Source organism: Kryptolebias marmoratus, linkage group LG11 (assembly GCF_001649575.2).
Source record: "Kryptolebias marmoratus isolate JLee-2015 linkage group LG11, ASM164957v2, whole genome shotgun sequence".
NCBI classification, from domain to species: Eukaryota; Metazoa; Chordata; class Actinopteri; order Cyprinodontiformes; family Rivulidae; genus Kryptolebias; species Kryptolebias marmoratus.
In genome coordinates this window covers 11,178,520-11,199,812 of record NC_051440.1, presented here as the reverse complement: position 1 = coordinate 11,199,812, position 21,293 = coordinate 11,178,520, and the positions used below count along the sequence as shown (strand labels likewise).

Below are 21,293 nucleotides of genomic sequence, written 5' to 3'. Positions count from 1 at the left end.
ACTGTTTGCATCACACCCCACAATGTGCCAATAAAGTCAGCTTTAATGCTTCACTCCAGCATCTCAGCTTTATGTTGTGCAACATGTATGAGCTTCCATCGGTTTCTCAATCACCTCAGAAGTCTTTGTCATCGCTGATCTTCCACAATCTTGGATCATTGCACGAAAGTCATGCCATTGCATTTCATCACGCCTAGCTTCGTTAATTAGTTAATTAAAAACATACCCAGCTTCCAGATAAAAAAAATAGTAATTCTTTTATTAGGAATCGTGGCAAACTGGAGGGTTTTTTCCCTTGTGGCTTTCCTTTCATGTGTGGTTTGAACGTCAAAATTCGTATTGATCTTAAACATGCTGAAGTGAACTTTTAACCAGATTTATTGCCTCTAAAGTTCACTAAGCGGCATTTTCTTCAGAAGATGCTTAATAATCGAAAGACATTTGAAGAGAGGCTTCTCGAAGCCGAACTGTCACACTGCACTTTCTCGACACATTCCTCTCCTCCCTGTGCTGCTCTCACATCTCTGCTGTTTTTCACACCAGGAAGAACAACACGCCAGTGCAAGATGATAGCTAATTCTGAAATTGGAAGCTTATCTCCCATGTAATCTGCAAAAGGAATGCATAAGTGATGCACTAGAGGTCAAAGCCTAAATTTATTGCAGTAGCTGTGTTTTAGCTTAAGAAAAGTAAGAAACTTGGGGGGGGGAGAATCCTCATCTTGGATGAGTAATAGAAGGCAAAGACAGATTTAAGATGCCACAAGGTTAAGGAGGCCTGACTGAAAATCTCTGCTTAATCAGCTCTGCTCTTTAAAGACGTCCAAAACACAAATCTTTGCCTCAGTTTGCTTTTGTAATTCTAACCCCTCACTCTTGTATAACATAAAGAACATCCAGCCAGACCACCTTAAGATAACCTATTTTTTTAAAAAGCTATAGAGCTATGAAGACAGACTATGAATAATTCAGATCAGGTCATAGACTAGTTTTAAAATAACAGGTTATTGAAAAAAAAAAAATATTGGTTGAGTCTAAGTCAAAGAAACAACAAGGGAGGGATTTCAGTCGAACTGGTAGAAACGTTTAGATTAAATCAAAAATTTCTCTGACCATCTTCACAGCTAGGACATTAAAAAGTGCCTTCTAACAATTACAGGTGATCCCACTGTGTTATTGTAAAACCATTTTAAGTTGCTCTAGAGTTTATGGACCATAACAAGGTTATAACTTACACAGTGCTTGTACCTTCTAACTGTGCTGTGTTATGATGTGTAACACAGAACATTATGTGGCATGTGACCACTCTGTGAATGCTGGTCTCAGCGTTCTGCTGTCATCATTGTATATGTCTGTGTCTATTTTTAGTCGGCCACATGATCACCTACAGAATAACAGGCATTAGCTATGTAATGCATGTGTAAAACCTTCTTACTTAAACATCACAGCACCACAGTTCAGGTAGGAAACATGACAATATATCCTGTAAATATATGTTAACCATATAAACAAAGAGTTTACTTTAGCAAATATTTATTGTTATGAATTTTAGACCTCTGTGAACAGTGCAGCAACTCTTGGTTAAACTGATTTAACTGCAATTCATATAAATATTGTTTGTTTCAGTTCCTATTTGTATTTTTTCAACTTTGTGGTAGTGCACAAAATTATTTTCTCTAGAAAGGCCCGTCAGTAATCAGTGCAATTAAAAGTGTAAGTCACATTAAATACATGTCGTTTTAAATATGTTGTCCTGTCTAATACATATCAGAGTCCCATTATTTTATACTTTGTGGTACGGCGGCTCAGTGCTGTAGCTTAATGAGTTCACGCGAGCGTTTATCTCGAATTCTTTATTGAGCTGTTATAGACATTTTGAATAACATTTTTACTGGAACAGTTTTGCAGAAGATTAAAGAGGAAATGGAGGGAGAGCCATCTTGGAGCAGAGGCAATTTCTATGTTTATTTGCATAGTTATAAGCGTAAGTGTAAATTATTTGTTAGGCGTCTGAATATACAGTATGTAAATTTTTTGTTTTTCATCATCGTTTTTTTTTTTTGCATGATGTTGATTTTATGTGTGCATTTTTATTTATTTATTTATTTATTTATTTATCGGGTCTTGGTTCCACAGCAGTAGGCGCTCATATATTTATTTCTTGCAGCATGGAGGGTATTAAAGAATAATAGTTGCCCTCATTATTTGTGCCACAGATGCCTCTGTTTGTGCTTTGAAGTCTGCTTATGTCCATTTCTTCTTTTTTTTCTCAAACTTAAAACCACTTTCAACCAAAATGGCACCTGAAACTGATATTGGCTTTTAATCCACATTTTCCTGTGCTGATGCAGACTGTTGGTATGATTTTGCTAATGGACCTCCGTTCTGCTCTCCACATGCTAATGTTCTCAAAATCCTCTTCATTATGGAAAATGACATCCTTCAAATTCGCAGCCTGCACCCTGAAAAAGGACTAATTTAGCTGAGTTTTCTTTTAGTTGATTTCAGTGTGCGACTGTGCAGAATTTCAGCTATGACTGCAACATTTAGTTTTCCATTAGCAGAATTGTTCTTGTTTTCCTGTTCCACCAAGTTCACCCCGACACCTAATTTTCACATATTTAAATTTATAAACAGTGGTCTACAGCATCATGTTAAAACGAAGGAGGAAACGCAGATTATTCTATTTCAGTTTATCAGACTTGAAAATGGCTTTTTATGATTCCTTTGATCTAAATACCTAAAACAGTCAAACTGACAAGCGTACTGTGGTCATTTTCAGTTTCAAGAAATAGATTTCCCAGACTAGCTATGATATGATGCACGACGATTCCTAAAAGTCTTTTCATTTGTAATATTTTACCTCCTCTCATAAACAAATCTTTCTCCTGTCTTGTAGTGTAAATTACAGAAAATTATGTCGTCCAGCTTGTAGCAGGTAATTTACTCGTAGGTGCAAGCAGCTAACTGTGTTGTCCACGTCTGTTTTTTTTTTCTGTGAAACTCTTGAACCTGTCTGTGTCTAATAGTCGTCGCCGTTGCACGCTAACAACAGACTGTGGGTGTTTTGATTGGTGATTTGCCTGATGCCCTGTGATGCATTTACACTCCAAAGTCCTGTAAGGTTCACTTTACCGCCTCAACCATTTCTGCTGTGTTCATCCAAACCTCGCTGAACAACCAGCCGCAGGGAGATCGTTACTCACCTCTCCTGAAATGCTCGTGCTTTAGAAACGGCGAACGCATCTTTAGCATCGAAGGCTTTGGGCTCAGTTTGGAGTTTACCGATTTTACAAGAATAAAGCAAAGTAGCTCTTCCGTTTGAGCGGGTTCAAACTAGATGTTGCTTTCAAATAAGATTTAAGAGATCAGAAGTGGGATTCTTGAGCGTCTGCGGTGCGTGCGGTGTTCCTTTTGTTTTGATAAACTGGTTGAAGCCTTTATTTTTGTGAGCTGCCTTTAATCTTCTCTTCTTAATGGATGTTCAGGCTGCACTGGTCTCATCCAAAGTCTGCTTTTATGTTTTAACAAAGTCAGCTGAGTGAAATGTCAGTTTCATGATCAGTTTCAGTTATTTTTTTTGTTTGTTTTTGTTGTATGTGCGGATATTTGGCTTGATGTGCAGCTCTGTACGAAGCCCTGAACCTCTGACGCCATGGAACCTTCGCACACACATCTATAATCAGTGTGTGCTAGCCTCGTTGGTCATCGTTCGTTCATTAAAGAGATAAAGGTTCAGTTTGGCAACACACAAAGAAATGCTGCGTGGTCAGTTTAAAATGCACTCTCAGCCGCTCATTTCACCCCCACCCAAGAGACCTCAGAGTGCTTGCATTCAGTGACAGCGTAATCCCTCTTCACTATTTCTGCACAAACAAACCCACGCAAACAAACCACGCAACAAATCTGTGCAGGACCAGGCAAAGATATTACACTTTGATACCTAAGGGTGTTTGTGTGACACAAGAACTCAGTTTGTTCTCGCCTTACTGTGTCAGGCTGCTTTGATTGTGTAACTCTCAAAACTTGGGAGTTTTCTAGAAAATGTATACCTGTACCCAAAACACGTTTATTTCGCAGGCTCTGAGAGATGAAGAACCCAATTTAAACCTTCAGCTTTTATTATAAGCTACTTGCATTTATAAGGATTTTCTGGAAAAAAAAAAAAATCTTCTTCGTGTGTTTTTAGAATAACGATACAAAACTCAGACCGACTCAGCCTTGACCCATAAAGGCACACGCCGCCTGAATGGGCAAACACACACAAAATAAAAAGACTTGACTGTTTAAAAAAAAAAAAAAAAACTCAAAAGATAAAACTCCTCATAAATTATTTGAAAAAAAAATATTTTGGTTTTAACTACTTTATTGACACTTCCAACAAATATCAAATGAATGAAAGCTAGAATAAGTTACAGTATTTTGAGGTTGTCTTTAAGACAAACTGGTAACCAGTCAGGCTTGTTTTCTCTGAGCTACTGTACTTCCATTTCTGAAGCCAGCCGTTCTTTAATGGAAAACAAAGCATGGCCCTTTCAGCTTCATCTTCAGGTCCACTGACTTTGCTGTTGACACAGAGCTGTGGTAAACAGACACAAACATGACTGTTGCTCATGGTATTCTGCTGCACTTCTTACTAAGTTCCTACACAAAGACTATTTCCACTCTGGGCTTCATCTAAACCCAGAAAACAATAATTTAATGCAGACACACGGCATGTGGAAGATATGAATAGTAGCATGATCCACGTTGAGAGTCACGCAGTCGTTGTAGGCGAGGCCTGTCAGAGCTGTTATGTGTTTTTATGTCACTGCAAGTGGTTTAAAAAGTGATACTGTAGAGACTTAAATATGGACCTATATCAAAAATTAAAGGATATTCTCTGAATTGCCATCAGTAAATTTAGTTATGATGTTTATAACTACTTCATGCGAGCACAAAGCAGCTATATTTAGTTGAGTTTTTATAAGATGTTTAGAAATGAGAATAGGAGCAAGCCAGGAAGTGTAAGTCAAAACATGTCTAGAAACAAATATGTGAATAAATTAAACTAGACCAATGTAACTGATGAATACAGTGGCTATTGCATTTATTATTTTCTGATTTTCTATTTTTTTTGTCAGTCTGAATAAACTGTGTTTTTGCTTTGCCAGGAAACAAAAACTTGGTAAACTCCTAGATATGTCTCCCTCGTCTGTGTAATCTGTTGAAGATTGGCCAAGTAACTGTTTTTCACCAGCACTTCTTTAGTGGCATGCAGCCATTAGGCAATATAAAGTTTCTAGTTAATTTTAGATTTAAATTCATGTCCTTTATGTAGAGTTTGATAGTTGGATGTCTAAAATCGCCTGTGAGGGCTGAACGGCACAATAATTGATCTTGATCAACTTGCAAGTTCAAACAGTAAAACCACCAATTTGACACACTGGCTTCTTTTCAGTTTCACTGCATGCAGATTGATTATCTGGTCCCAACTAATTATCTGCAGCTCACAGCCGAGATGCAGCCCGGTGCCAAACAGAGCATCAAATAAAGCTGAAGTCTCCGACAACAGTAGCCAGCTTGATCTCCGCACCCCTCCCAAACTATTATTTTTTTGACGGCAAGTCCACATGCCATCGATTACGGTTCGGTTTGTTTCGCCTGTCACGCGAGTGTGGAAAATATTTCAGGCTCAATTACTGCAGTGAGCTCATCAGATGGCAAATAATTTAGGTTTCAGTGGCTGCTCATCTCTTAACAAACACCCTATATTAGAGCAGTGATTGAAAATAATGTGCATTTTATCTCCAGAAAGCCTTAGTCACTAAACTGTCCAGCCTATGACTTCTCTAATTATGTTACCAGATGTCTCTTTTCTGCACAGAACCTCATAATAATACACTTATTCACTTACACAGACCATGCAAAATAGAAATAATAATAATAAAATCCTCTCTTGTGTTTGTAATCCTGTTATTGACAAGGCAGTGATAAAATCTTTGGTAGGTACTTTAGCCACTTTTCCATTATACAGACTCAGTACAACTTGTTTTGCACTTAATTCGACCCGACTCTGTTCTACGTGGTCTCAATGGTTTTTCATTTAACTGAGTGCTACCTCGATGTGGGTGGGTCGTCGTTGCAGTCTGTTGACATTGAATCTTCAGCTCAGCCCGGCTCACTTGAAACCCCAGGCAAGGAGGTTCATAGAAGCGAGCTGAAAGTGGGCCATTCAATGGATAGTCTCTGAACTGGTGCCGGGTCAACCCCCGAGTCAAGCCCATAGAAAAGCACCATTACTGTAATAATGACAAACAGCTGCTGATTCTATGTAAAGTTAGCCTGAGCTTGCCATTGTTTTGTGTCCTCATTGTCTGCAGCTATCAGTCCTGTCACTGTGTTGCATGACAGTAACATCCTGTGTGTGTTACCTGCCCTGGTGAACCAAGCTAGTGTTGCTCATTGTGATCTTTTTGTGTGTTTGTGCACCTTAAATGTAACAGCATGGTGTCTGGTTTAAACTGCTTTTACCTGTAATCAGAGTTTACTTATGCTGATACTTGTAGCTTTGTGTGCGTGTTTTACAAAAGGGTAGGTTAAAAAGTGATAGGCTGATACTGGAATAAATCTGTAGTCTTTGTTAGATTGTTCAGACAGGTTAGATAGGGGGAGTTTGCTGTACAGGGTTGGCTACTATTTTTTTCAGTGCAGTAAAGTAAGTGTGTGAGAGGTGAGAATATTTTCACCGTTGCAGCATTTCTGTTCTAGTCTGGTTGTCTTGTCTTTTTCCTCTGTAGGAGATGCCTCTTGGCTAATTTCCCAAGGTTTACTATCTTAAGGCAAAAGTATTGAACTTTTTATGTGTGTTTCATTCTTTTTTTTTTTTAACCTTCAGTTCAGAATGTCAGACAGACCTTGATGTCCAGAGTCTATAAAACTGCTAGAGAACTGGAAAATGATCTGCACTGACTTGCTGGGAGTAATTGGCATGATTTATAAGCCCATGTTGAGATCTCATTACACCGAGAGCTTTACTTCAGAGCAATGAGAGAGGAATGGATGATAAAAGCTGTGTCCTCCTATTTTCCTTGGGGTTTTTTTAGAGGTTAGGAGGACCTAAATAGGTTGGACGCCACACACACGATGTTTCTGACTGATGGCTCGCTTTTGTGTTTCTGGCTTTGTGTCTGTTGTTTAGATCTGCGTCCAAAGTGCCAGCGAATGAGAAGAAGGAACGGCCGCTAAGCACCATGAGCGAGGCCTCCAACCACACGGCAGCCACCTCAGACTGCGCTGCAAACAACAACAGCCCTGCAGGAAGAGTGAGTGACGCAAGCATCGTGGAATCATCAAGCATCCCAAGGGGGAAAAAAAAACCTCCTGGATCGTATTTAAATTGTTCAAAAGGCAGGCAAAGTCTAGAATAAAAAAATCATTTTCTTGCACATTTATATTTGTTTTTTTTCCCTCTTAGCCCTCAAGGCCCTCCAAGAAAATTCATAACTTTGGAAAGCGATCCAACTCCATCAGGAGGAACCCCAATGCTCCAGTGGCCAAAAGAAACTGGCTTTACAAGCAGGTGAGAAAACACCTTATGGAATCAACTGTACTTTAATCTGTGTTAACTTAAAATAATCATTGCATCATTTTAAGATGAGTTACCTGGTTGCAGTAACTTCCACAAACATTAATGGTTACCTAATAATGCATTTAAATAATTGTAATTATTCCTGATTTGTCACATGATCCCACAAATCAGGACATATTTTTATTTTTGCATTATTTCTTAATGACTAGAGTCAATACTGCGATTTGCTTTAAGTTCCATCAGCGGAAACAATGTAGAAGTGGCCCATTGTAGCTCAATAGGCCACTTACAGTGCAGGAACAGTACGACAAATAATTTCTGATGCCTTGCACCATTTGAACATTGCCTTGTCCAGTGTTCCTGCGCAGCCAGCAGTGTATAAATACACAACACCTGGGTTCCTTGCAGCGAGGAAAGAAAAGTGGTGCTTGAAGCAGCCCTTGTCCAGACTGTACTCTTCTCATGCTTCCTAACAAGAAGACTCAATTAGTTCTGATTGCAGGGCTCCCAGTGCAGTCTGCGAGCACGTGATTGTTTCCTTTGCTCCATCTGCCAGCTGCTTTTCTTTGGAGGCCATAATCAGGGTGATGTAGATCAAGCAAAAGACTCACAAATCTGCTACCCTGAATAAAAGCTGGATTTGCACTTTTATTTTCTGCCTCATTGAAACCTGGAAGCTATTGAAGTCCTTGGCTGAGTGAAAGCTGCAGCCCCGCAGTAGACCCACTGGGAAATCAACACGCCACCGTGATCGATGTGTTGGTGAAAGCCTCCTAAGAGCAAGATCGAAAAGAACTTTTGACAAAGTTTACTCATGAACACATTATAAAATTTGTTGCTGGAGACCGTAATTGCATTACGAGTAGGTGGTCAGGATGTTTGAATCTTGCTACTTTTTAGATCTGCTTTTTTTTTTAAGTACTTACAGAGGAGCATCTGCATTTTCTGCCCTTTTTTATATTAATGTGTAAAACATTCTGGGTGGTGCAAGCAAATTTCCATTTAAAGCAAACTGCAGCCCACATGCTGTTTGACCATAATGACAGAGTTGCTGAGGTCCCGCCTCCTACTTTAATCCCCAGATAAAATCTATGCTGAAGGACTCTGCTCAAGTTTTCCATTAATGTTAACAAGGGAGCTAATACTCTTTACTCCTCAGGCTGCAGACTAGAAATCACTTTGAGCTGATATTAAAGAGCAACTTAAGCAAAGAAAGATTATATTTGTTGCATTGTGTTAACCCCGTGACAAACCTTCCTTCTCTCAAAAGTAACTTATAAATAGTTTGTGACACCCAGGCATGGGCTGCTTACCAGTGTCGAGGTATATCCAGGTATTAGAAAGTCATTACATCTTTCCCACGTTTTTAAATGCCTAAAAATCGAGATAACAGAGACAGAGCATATATTTTGTTGTCCCCCTTCTGTTACAAGACCTGCTGCTTTAAGCTGCCGTTGGGTACAGTAGCTGAAGAGGGAATTCTCCTAGGCTTTAATACTTATTGGGTACATTTTGTCTGGCTGATAATCCAGTCATTCCAGGATTGTCTACCAGAAGAGCAACACCCGTGTCTCCCTTTTGAAGATTTGAAACAAACGTTTGCAACAAAGGTACACGAGTTAGCCTGTTAGCAGATGAAATATACGCTGGACTGCAGAGCCTAATAACCCAGCTAAATAATTAACTTACATTGACTTGTCAGGCTTTCAGTGTTACTTCACAAAGAGCAGAACAGAGAGGTAATATTCTGCACAATAGGCCCAAGTACTTTAGAATAAAAAATAAATTGCCATTATGTCCATAATGTCCTCTACAATCTGTTTAAAAATACTGTTTTAGAACTGCCTGCTGACTCTCTGGTGCTAAATTTAAAAATAATCTCAATACTTGTAATTAAATTCAAATGTATCCTTGCTCCTAGATGTCATTGTAAACAAAAATGTTATATAAAAAAGAAGCTGGTAGCAAAACTGGTTTTAAAGCCATATGGAGTGCAGAAAAAAGCTGACTCACATTTTAAACAAAGTTGCTGTCAACATGTTCACTTGTGTTCTGTCTCTGATTTGTTTAATACAGTGAAAATGTGATATTTTTGCTCAAGGTTACCACCAGACTCTCATGCTGGCCCATGCCTAGTGTCAACCCAGAAATGAGCATAATTTGAGTGTCAGAACATTTTAGGTGACTTGTAAAGTATTTTTATGAATAATGTTTACTTATGTAACTTTCAAAAAAAAAACATTGTATTGCACTGTTTCGAAAAACATGTTTATTAAAGACTAAAAGTAAATAAACTTGAAAATATCAAGTTAAAACAGTCGATTGGCTTCTATTTATTATCAGTACTGAGCTAGAATTTTAAGCTTTAGGAATGTTTTGAGGATAATAATTACATCTGAGGAGATGAGTGGACTACAACGAGTTCTGCAGAGATTTCACTGTGAAAACAACTCCAGAGTTTGTGAAGTGAATGTAATCTGTTCATCTGGTGCGTTTACAGGACAGCACAGGCATGAAGCTGTGGAAGAAGAGGTGGTTTGTCCTATCTGATCTGTGCCTCTTCTACTATAGGGGTAAGTGCAGACAGTTAACACCAACTTTAGTGGTTTTCAGTCAGTATTTGAAGTACCGCGGTGACCCTCAGCCAAGTTTCTATTAAAAAACAACCTGTCATGACCAACTGAAAGAAATATAAAGCTTGAGGGCTTGAGACCTTTACAGAAATAGGAATGTATGCACGTTTGATTCTTGAATACAGCAAAGATAAACCGAATATATGGAGCTATTTTTAAATACATTTTCCTTTAATTCCTCAAGAAACGGACCACTGTTGTGCCATCATCATGGCAAAAAATAATTACAAAAATGTTCAGCTATAACAGAATCTAAAGTAGAAATGATATTGAAATGATCTTTATTTTTTTATTAATACAGTTTGTTTCAAAGTTGGGTTTTTGTAGGAATCACAAACCAGTTTCTTTTCAGTTAATAAAATCCGACTAACCCTTCAGCTCCCTCTGTGCTACTGTTGTACAGCAGGAACGTCTTTTGAATGTAAATGTTTATTTTTAAGTAACCTGCTTCTCGCTGAGATGCTGTGGACCTCGCCTGATTCAAGTCTACATGTCATAACATGGGATTGATGTGGGTGTAGTCATCGGTTGTGCTGATCGGGATGACATCGAAGCTGTGTTTTTCCTAGCATCCTGCCCTTCCTGACACATTCTTTCTGCCCACTGGCTGACAAAAGCCACAGACAGAAGCAGATTTAAAGGCTTTATCCAGACGGACGTGTTGTGCAATGATATTCATCAGCAGAGAGCTGGCAGTGAGGTCATAAACTTTGCTGCCTCGACTAAATGCAGCCATTATTTGCTGGAGTTATCAGGTTCTTATTGTCCACCCAGGATCTCCAACATTGCTGCTTACACTCCAAAATTGCTCTGCACACACTTCTGTGGTGGTGTATTTCTTTAGGGGGGGAAACAACAGATTTTAAGTGTTTCCGTAATAAACCTTGAGCTCTGACATAGCTGCATGACAAAAAATAATTTACTTTAAAGGACTTCTTGGAGCCCTAATTCCCACAATTAATTCACTTAATATGTTTTACCCCTGGGGCCACATCTTATTTCTTCGAGTCATTCTAAATTAATGTGAAGGGAATTTGACTTAACAAGCATGAAATAACAAGAAATGACAAATTACAGCGAAACGTATTGGGAAAACGAACATTTCGACATAAAGCAGCAAGTTAGGAACATAAATCAACAAGAGTCATCAGAGGGGGCGGGGCTTAAAACCTGTACAGGAACCAGCCCTTAGGGAAACTGGTCCTGGCTTAGATTTTTACAGTCTACGATCTGAACCCGAATGTTTGCAAGCTAATTAAACTCATTTTAAACTCAACAGAAGTAATATCATAAAACACTTGATTTAAAAATAAATTTGTTCATTTTCTTTTTTTCCCCCTGCAGATGAAAAAGAGGAAGGTGTACTTGGCAGCATTCTCCTACCAAGCTTTCAAATATCCATGTTGTCTGTAGATGATCACGTTAACAGAAAATATGCTTTCAAGGTCTGTATATTTTCATTCATTTTAAACGTTGTTAGACTTCACATTTTATGGTTTAATATACTTGTTGTATACTTGTTGCAAAAAAGTAATAAGACCTTACTATAGTGTTTTAGGGAAAATAAAGAGCTCAAAAATAATATAAATGCTAAATGTGCAAGTTTTTTTCTAGAAGGTACCATTTAGATTGTTTTTACTGTTTTAGCTCAGTGTTTTATTAGGAATATGAATCAGCGTTTACAAGCTTTAAAGATGTTTTACTGAAACTTTAAAGCTAGTTTTTATCAGATTAAAAATAAGGTAATACAAGCTGTTTTTTTAAACTTATTTATGCAACGCGAATGAAGCACGTCCTTTACAGGCCGCTGGCAGGAGTGCAGTCCTATGACACCACGATACTGTCGGAAACCCAGAGTTTTTTTTTCTTTTAAAGGAACATATTTCATGAAATCTTAACGGTGTATATAGAACTGCTGCATTTTTCATAAACCCTTAGAGACAACAAAGTTGCCCTGCCAAATACAGCTAAACACAGACGCTCAGGAGTCCGTTCAAGGTTTCTGTAACCACACGGCCCACTCCTTTTCCAACTTAGATTCAGACGGAAAGAGGGAGCGTTTAGGGAAACAGGGAAACCACAGTTCAGGGCACAGACTCTTCAGTTAAACTCAGAAATCTGATGACTTTTTTTATTTTTTTTCCTGTCTCTTTTTGTGACCGGCATTTCAAGTCTCCCAATTGGTTGTGTCATTTTTCCAGAATATTTGGAGGGAATTAAAGAAATGACAATGCTTTTCTTGTGTCTTAAACATTGGTAAACAGGACGTTGAGATTGGTCACTAAACATTCTGTCTCTCTTTTTGTCTGTTTGGTGCCAACAACATATTGGTTTGTTTACCGCGAGAGCACGAAGAAACAGGACAATGTGTCATCCATACTATGTGCTGCGTGGTAAGTCAGACAGCATTGTACCAGACAGATTTACTGCCTTAATCTGGTGGTATGCATGAAACTTAAGTGACTCAAGGATTTGATTTATCTGTACGGCACAGATGGCCACATCCAGGAACATTTCACAAATCAGCTCAGCTCAGCTATGTTTGAAAAGCATAAAAGCATTAAAGTCATAGTCACAATTAACCAGGATATCAAACAATTCCCCAATCTAAGATGAAGTTCTGTTTTTTCTCTTCTCTTTTTATATTACAGGTAACCTTTTATGTGCATCGTTCTTCCCGTCCGTCCCATCAGGCCACACATCCCAACATGAGGACGTACTATTTTTGCACGGATACAGCCAAAGAGATGGAGTCTTGGATGAAAGTAATGACAGACGCTGCACTTGTCCATTCAGAGCCAGTCAAAAGGTTTGTAAGAGCTTCACTAATATGCCCCCCCCCCTTTTTTTTAAAGAGTTGGTTGTGTCACTTTTGAATAGAGGAGGAGAAAGAAAAAGACATCTGAAAAGGCATTTGAGGACGGGTTTTAAAACGAACACTAATGACTCTGCATTCTTCAGTTCGTTTCTCCACCCTGATTTTTTTCTCTCTCTCTCTCTCTCTCTCTCTCTCTTTTCTGAATTTGTGCAAGAAGCAAGTCCTTTTTAAATCCCTCTGTTAAGCCTGTTAAGGTCTTTGGCTGCAGCTCAATGCACAGTCTTGTCATTTCTGGTCTTTTGGGCTTGTTTAAGGAGCTGCAACTGTCTTTCATGTTACGCAACCGGTTTAGTATCGAGGTTTATTGCAAAGTAACAAATACTAAAAAGAAAAAAACTAAAGTGCCATGTTCACATGGGCATGTTTGGACTGTCAGTGCATGTTGCAGGTTGTTGAGGTGGCGTACAGCTGCGCTGGCTGATCGTGCTCACCAGCTTACCAGCTGAGTTGCCTTTTCCCCCCTCTTTTTAAACAATCTTAACTGTCTGTCTTTTGGCCACTGGCCCATCTAATGCTCTCTTTTTGCATGGGCGAGCAGAGGAATAATTGTAAGAAGCTGTGTAATTACACAGAGCAGTGGTGCCTGGAATCCATTGAATACTTTTGCGAAAATGAGACTGAGCGATGCTGCTGTAGGGTTTTCTGTTTTATGTATAGCGGCTTTTTTTTAATTTCACCTTACACTTGTTTTACGTGTCCACATTTTTCCCAAAAGAAATAATAGCACATAAACCATTCGTTGGCCTCAGTGTGTGCTTTGTGAGGATAACAGAGTCACAGAAAGCTGGAGAAGACATTACGTGACTGGTGTTGCGGTATTTGAAAGTATACAAGTGGAAAGTCTGAAGAATGTCTTTTGTCCTGCCTTTGTATTGAGCTCGTACCACTGAAAGAAAATGGATCAACTTTGAAGTTCTGACCTTGGGCTTGTCTAAGGCCAAAGAGTAGTGGTGCCTGTTACCTCTCGATACATCCCCTGGGACCACAGAGTGGTAGGTGGGAGTTACATATGGATTTGGGGTCTGAGCACCATCTTTGAGTCGGGCTTCGACAGAGGAAGTGTTTTATTGGAGATATCTGATTTCCTTTAACACGTCAGACCTTCTCTGACAGCTGGGAGAAACATTGAGCACTTCACTCAATTTACTTTACACTTCTGGCTTTGCTTAAAGCATAAACCTGTTAGGATAATTAACAACAAAGGCTGAGCTGTAAGTCTTTGAGGGTTTTTTTTTTTTTGTCTCAGTTATATGTGTAGAGAAAACATATTTGGTGCAGTCAGTTCATTCTAATGCAGTGGTCTCTTTTTATTGTTGCAACAAAATCTTTTGTCTTTTGAGTACAAAATGTTTATTAGAGTGTTTCTGTTTTCTGGTCCTTTTCAGGTTGGACAGACTAAAAGTGGAACAGTGTGGACCACAAGAAATCAGTCATGTTGTCAACCACAAGCTGCCTCTCACACAGCCTGAAATCCAGAACAACGAACGCAACCTCGAGGTTGATCGCGAGCGCAGCGCAGCAGCAACCTCCACCAGAGAGGAAGAAGACAGAAAGCAGCGTGACGCTGAGCGCTACGGCTTCCAGAAGGATGGGGCAGAGCGTGGACGCCCCCTCACCAAGATCAACAGCCTCAAACTCCAGTCGGCCCAGGCAGCATCCATTAAGGCCGCCGTGACTTCACCGCAGCCTCCAGCTGAGACCGAGGGGTTGCACCAAAACCCCCAGGTGAACGGGTCGGGAGAGCAGCTCCCTGCTAACGGGAATGGGATCCCCGTTCAGCAAAGTCCCAACCAAGAGCCGGACCGCAGCCTGAGCAGGACGAGCTCTATGCAGCAGCTGGAACAGTGGGTTCGCATACAGAGAGGACGCAACCAGGATGATGATACCAGGAGGTAGGTTTCATCATATCGTACTTTATCATTAAAAAAAACAAACAATCCTAATGTTATATAATGTGCACATATTTTAAAATAGTTTTGCTGCAATAGAAGGTCCTAGACAAGTTGTTTTTGGGACATTTTCACCTTCAGCATTAAGAATGGGAAACATATAAACTTGTAATTGTCAAGTGGAAACAGGAAGTTCTCCCTCACTGCTTGAAAGCTCACAGACATTTCATATTGAGATTACAATTGCATTTTTAAAATTCTGTTCTTTCTAAAGCTGTGCTATTTAAAGCATGAGAAATGTGCTACTAATATAAAGATCACAATGTAAACATGTAACATTTCTCACTACAGTGTCTCAGTGATTAGGAGCAGGGAGAAACAATGGCTGACTCTGTCAGAGTAACTCCCTGCTGCTGGAGCAGCTGTAGAAATCCCATTTTTAATTGGTTGGGATTAAACTTTCACTCTGTCCTTTTGTCGAACAGACGTGCCCATCATGTCTGCCTCTTCAACTGTTTTTGTCCTCCTGTTTATCATTCTCAAGCTTCTGCTCTGAGCGACACAGGCGTACCTCTTTACCCCCTCTCACTCCACGATTAGGTTTATTTTAAGAAGTGGATGCGCACGCCATATTTGAATACAGAAGGAATGTTAAAAGAGGGATGTCTCTTAAAACAACAGCAAAAAAAACTCAGATTGGATAGATTTTTTTTTTTAAAACTGAGGAATGGAGAGAACGACTTTGTCTCTGAACTTTCAGAAAGAGGAAAAATCGGAATTGATTTTTTATGGGTGCAGAAGTGACCACATATTTGTTTCGTATTTTGTCGTACAAATATTTTTCTAAAAATAATAATAATTTTTAAAAAAATACTACAAAAGCCCTTGGGATTTATTTAAAAATGTGCTTCAGTGTGATCAGATCAGAGTGTCCCAGCTCTCTCTGCACTTTTCTTTTAAACACTGTTTGTCTCCTCCCCACTGATGTTTGGTTTCCATGCAGTCACATGCCTTTTTTTAATGCCGTTGGTCTGCGTTTTACAGACCAGTGAGCTTTCTAGCCCCAATCTGTCAGGAAGTCCTAATATGAAGCCCTTGTAATGCCACTGCACTGACTTTGAACCCACTAAGGAAAGTTAGGCTTTTTAAAGCCTTGTTTTTTTATTTCTGGGAAAGTCTAATTTATCTGAGTCGAGTCTTACTTTGCTCAATTCCCCCAAGACCCACATATAAACATTTAAAATGGTAAATCCTCACAAATACATATTTCTTCCTACAGCGGATCACGGTAGGCTTGATCTGAAGTATGTGCTAACGCTCCCAAAGGCAAAGTGAATAAATAAAATGAATTTGGTCCTTAGAAAGTTAAACCCCAAACTTTTTCCTGTTTATCTAAATGACATACTGTAAATAGGTATTCAGTATTTTATCCTTTTTAATTCTGTTGTAACCACTGTGTGTTTCTCTTTAGCGTCACATCGTACCAGACACTGCCTAGAAATATGCCAAGCCATTCGGTACCCTACATGCCTCATTATGGAGATGGCTACCGCAGTATGCCCAGAAATAGCATGGCCCAGCGAGACAGTATCTGCAGCATGTCGCCGTCTCTGTACGACCAAGCCCTGGGCCCGTCAGCGGCTGAGAAGCGCCGCTCCATGCGAGATGACACCATGTGGCAGCTGTACGAGTGGCAGCAGAGGCAGGCTTTCAGCAGGCAGCCGGCGCTCTACAGCAATATGGCCAGTCCCAAAACCATGATCAACTTATCAGAGCATGCTGCGCCGAGCCTCTCCATCCCCCCGTCACCTTCCCACGGGTCCTTGTCCATGTACGGCGGCTACTCTCCGATGAGGTCTTACAACATGGCCAATGCCCGTTCGGAGTTTTCTTCCCCCATCTACAGACGAGAGTCGAGCCTCGACAGACGACACAGGCCGCAAATCAACAAGGTTTCAAACTGTTCTTATCTCCAGCCTCCATGCAGACAGTGTGGCTTTGGCTTTGTTCTTAAGTCTCTCAGTGTTTGCATTTTGAAATATCCACCTCGGTCTTTGTACCATGAAAGCAGATGGAACTTTGTAGTTCTTGTAAAACAGCAGTTTTTATAACAAAATCACAAATTGCTCTAATCTATTTTACCTCGGGATCATGTTTACCGGAGAAACAGTTCCTTTAAAATGTGTTGACAGGGTTATGTCTGATGAGCTAAGGGTAATGTTTTAAGTAAAAAATGTGACTTTTTTTAATAGTTGAAACCTATTTTTTTTAAAGGTTCACTTGCTGTCATATTCTTTTTTATTGCATGTACATTAAAAAAGGTTATAAAGGCAAACGAATGAATGAACAGCACTAATAGGCGTATTTGTAATAAAACTGTGTCCTGCAGTATGCCTACCCACCTGATAGGAGGTCCATGCCTGCAGGGATCCCAATCCAGACCATCACTGCCCATTCTCTGCAAGGCAAAACTGTAAGTCTCCATCCAAGTTCCTATTTTATTTTTGTTGACCCACAAATGTTTATATGACTGCGCTCTGCTCAGTTGAGACATTTCAAACTTGGGTTCTACAGTTTGGGTTTAAGCAGACTTCTCTGACAAACAATGCTATTTTTATAATAGTGCCTTCCCTCACCTCCCCGCTCGCTCAGCTCCGACCAAAACATTTTCAAAGGTCTTTTAGAGGCAGATTTAGGCAGAACTCGGCTGTATGCTCCAAGTTGAAGGATTTAAAATCTGTTCACTTCAGAGCTCCTTAGACTCACTTCACATCAGTGGAGACTTAAAAACCCTGTCACTCACAACTCTCTAAGCCAGATCGGGAATTTATGTCAAAGCTCCACTCAGTGCCATTCTGTCCTGATGGAGCTGGTGAAGTCTGACCCGGATTCTGCAATAAATGCAAACTTTTCTGTTTTTAGCAAATGTAAAGAGCTTGTACGCCTTTGACTGTGATAGCACATGGGATAATCTCATGCTCCTGAAGTGCATGAAAACCCAACGCCAGGGTATGCTTACCTATTTTGATCCTTATGCCTCTAAATCTCTTATCCTGGTGTGCTCTTTCCTTTCCTTTTTCCACCCCCTCGCGGTGTGTCCCTGTTTCATTGTGGCCGTGCGTCCCTCCTCCCCCTCCCTTGCAGCCTGAAGAACTGACTTTGCTGCTGATAAAGCTGCGGCGGCAGCAGGCAGAGCTAAACAGTATCCGGGAGCACACTGTAGCACAGCTTATGCAACTAAACATGGATGGCGACAACCCAAAGGTCAGGCCCCCAGAGACATCTCTGCAGGCGTGTATAGTACCTTGTGGTGTGTGTGCCATCTTTACCCACCTTCATTATTCATCTCGAGCCAGAAGATTCGGTTGGTCTTCATCCATTTATTCTTTTTAGGGATCAGCTACTTTGTTATCCACTTTGCTTTTTAAACATACAAAAAAATGTTTGAAAGCAACAACATTTGCCAAATCATTTTCCAGCTGGCTTCACTTTGTTTTCCAGGTCATTACGTTTGACATATTTTAGCAGGGTGAGCAGTTGATTGACTCATTTTGTGCCCCAAAAAGAGTCCAGACAGATGTTAGATTGAAATTCAAGTTAAAGTCATTGGCAAGCGTAAGCAGTGACTGAATAGGAGGCTAAAACCAGTAGCCTTTCTAAATGTTTATTCAAGATTTTTGCACCCTATAAGTTGCCTAACTGCAGCTTTGAACATTATTAATGTGGCTTTTTGGTCACTTTTAAATAGATTTTTAACTATCTACAATACAGTTCTGTTTGATGTCTCCATGTATCAGTACAGACAAAGATAATTACTATATGTAGTTTGCTTATTCTCACATTTGATTTACATGTTTTTTTGTGATTTCCTTGCACTTGGTCAAGATTGCATGGCCCGTTTTGTCAAAGTGAAACTGCATGCCCTCCCTCACATCCAGAAGTAGCATCACATTGTTCCCTTCTTTAGTCCATGTGGTGCCTGACCTGCTTTCTTCACATTCAACTGTCCTGCCTCCTTTTCTTTACGCGGTTATATTTGGATACGTGACATGCTTGTGTGATATGTAAGTAACAAAGAGACACAAAAGAAGGGCATCGGGTTAAGAAGGGGGCTTTCATTTTTTCTCCTTTATCTCACTTTTCTGTTGCCTCTTCTCTTCTCTCCTTTTTTTCTGCTGACTCTAGAACGACATTCTCTCCCATCACCTCCAAAGGAACCTCATGTATTTGGACAATCAGGTGGGGTGGTGCATGAGTGCATGCCCTCTCTTCCCTAGTAATGAACTGAAGTCATTTAATACTTTACTATAATTGTGTTGTTGTTGTTTTTTCTAGTTTGATGCTTGGTGAATTTGTCAACAAGTAAATGTTTAATAAGCAAAAGCCAGTGGTGAACAAAGACATCATTTTTCAAACTTTAGATTTGTTTGCAAAAGGAGCTGCACAATATGGGACAATATGGCGTTTTTGTTTTTTTGTTCTTTTTTTTTTTATATAAATGTGTGTTATGTGTTTAGTTCAATCTAATGACAAATTCTACTTTTTAAACTTATATGTCCAAAACACAGGACTGAGTAGCAGTTTTTACACATGCAACTAAAGTCCTGCAATGTTTCAAAGACATAAATGTAAGCCCAACCACCCAGTAACATTTCTAGAAAATCAGCGGATAAAACGATGAGCAAACATGGCACCGGATTGTCTTGAGGATTTCTTGCGAGTGAGCATGCTGTTAAGCTGTTTTCCTGTCGATCTGTTTGTGAAAAATACTTTTATGTCCACGTAGTAAAGATATAAACACTAAATTGGTCATCAGCAAGCCTCATCTGTCATCTTCTTTCATAAGTTTTTATTTATGAGCAGCAAATCTTTCGCTGTGAAGGACTCGTGTGAACAGCAGCTGCAAACCAGTACAAACCAGTGGCTGCACATTTTCTTAAACATCTCACATAGTGAATACTCCTAAAAACAGCTTGTGATTACTGCTATTGTGAAGTTATTTGAGAGGAAAGTGTTTGACTAATATAATAGCTGAAAACATCATGTGGTACTCCTCTATCAGTCCAAACTAACCGTAGAGATATACTGAACCATGTCTCCAGACATTTTCTTTACTTTGCGTGAAACTCGTACCAGCATTTACGCCTCTCTTTGGAGCTTTGTGGTCCCAGTTTAAAGAATCAAACAGTTTGAGTGTGTGTTGGCAGCAAGTTCAAAGCAAAAAAATTGTATTTTATTTAATTTGCGTCAATCAAAACTGCAGATCCTGGGATTTGACTATTGTGCGTGCCAATATAACGTTCAGCCCTCGTTTGCATTGTTTTCTGATGGACCTATTCTTTTTTTTTTTATAAACAATTTTAATGAATAGCCTAAAGTCTGCTGCAATTACAAAATAACTGGCTCTCATTGTGTTCTTTGAAGCAGCACAATGTGCACGTGCTGTATCTCTGCCTTGTAGTTTACATAAAAAAGCTGTAGGAATTTAACTTTTATCATCCGCTCTTAGGGGGGTTTAATAATCGCAGTGGTACACGCAGGAACGCTAATACATTTCTAGTAATTAGCATTTAATATCTAGTCTCGTATTTGTGTGAACACAGTGAAATAATTGCCTCTTCGCTCATGTTTATTGTTTATCACCACATGCATTGCAGCACAAATAACTGTAGTGTTTGCTGTATTTGCACCGATATAATAAATTGACGTTTTAAGGTGGAGCTTTTCACGAAGAAGAAATAAGCTTCTTTGCACTATAATGTGTTCCTGATCCTGTTTGTAAGTATTGCTTCCTGCTTCGTGGGGTTGTAGCCTTTTCCTGTCCTGTGTTGGATGCACATGTTTTTTTTGTCTGATTCTGGTCTTTTTCGAGTGAGTTACGTGAGGTGTAATTTTGCTGTGGCTGTTGTCTCAAAAATCAAGTGTACTGCTGTAAACGCTCTGACACTTGCTATATCGCTCCTCTCCGCACTGAACTAGATGAAGGAAAATGACCCTTTAATCGCCATGACTCACAAATTGATTGAGAACTCTGCTCCGAGGCCTCAACTTTACCAGCAAGTAAGGCCAGCCTAAGGCTTTGCTCCACGTCATCCTCACCAGTTGCTGTTGTTCTTTTTTTGGTCTGTTATGCAATGCTCCTCCTCTGATGTCCAAGTCTTCATCTCGAGAACGGTCTCCGTGTGTTGTTTGCTATGCCAGCACTTCCCCATCCATTGCTTTCTGATTGTTCTCTCCGTATTAGAAGTCATGTTCCTGTGGGCATGACTTTAAAAAGTATTATGTTCTATGTATGTACTCTCCGCTGTTCCGTTAACCCCCCCC

General features: G+C 39.7%; 1 protein-coding gene across 22 annotated transcripts in view; it reads left to right on the top strand.

Moving 5' to 3' along the window:
• The window catches only part of plekha5 (pleckstrin homology domain containing, family A member 5), a 78,534-nt gene that overhangs the window by 44,340 nt on the left and 12,901 nt on the right, over window positions 1-21,293 (top strand). For 14 of the 22 annotated variants that reach the window (XM_025003605.2, XM_037978127.1, XM_037978135.1 and 11 more), the window contains 10 exons: window positions 7,180-7,303; window positions 7,456-7,560; window positions 10,070-10,142; window positions 11,547-11,647; window positions 12,896-13,011; window positions 14,466-14,972; window positions 16,441-16,921; window positions 17,359-17,442; window positions 18,114-18,233; window positions 19,155-19,208. In XM_025003605.2, coding sequence (XP_024859373.1) covers window positions 7,180-7,303; window positions 7,456-7,560; window positions 10,070-10,142; window positions 11,547-11,647; window positions 12,896-13,011; window positions 14,466-14,972; window positions 16,441-16,921; window positions 17,359-17,442; window positions 18,114-18,233; window positions 19,155-19,208 — 1,765 coding nt within the window. Of the gene's footprint in view, window positions 1-7,179; window positions 7,304-7,455; window positions 7,561-10,069; window positions 10,143-11,546; window positions 11,648-11,701; window positions 12,596-12,853; window positions 13,012-14,465; window positions 14,973-16,440; window positions 16,922-17,358; window positions 17,443-18,113; window positions 18,234-19,154; window positions 19,209-20,948; window positions 21,030-21,293 lie in introns of those variants that run through there. The other 8 variants (XM_025003606.2, XM_037978137.1, XM_037978140.1 and 5 more) reach the window with 4 other exon arrangements.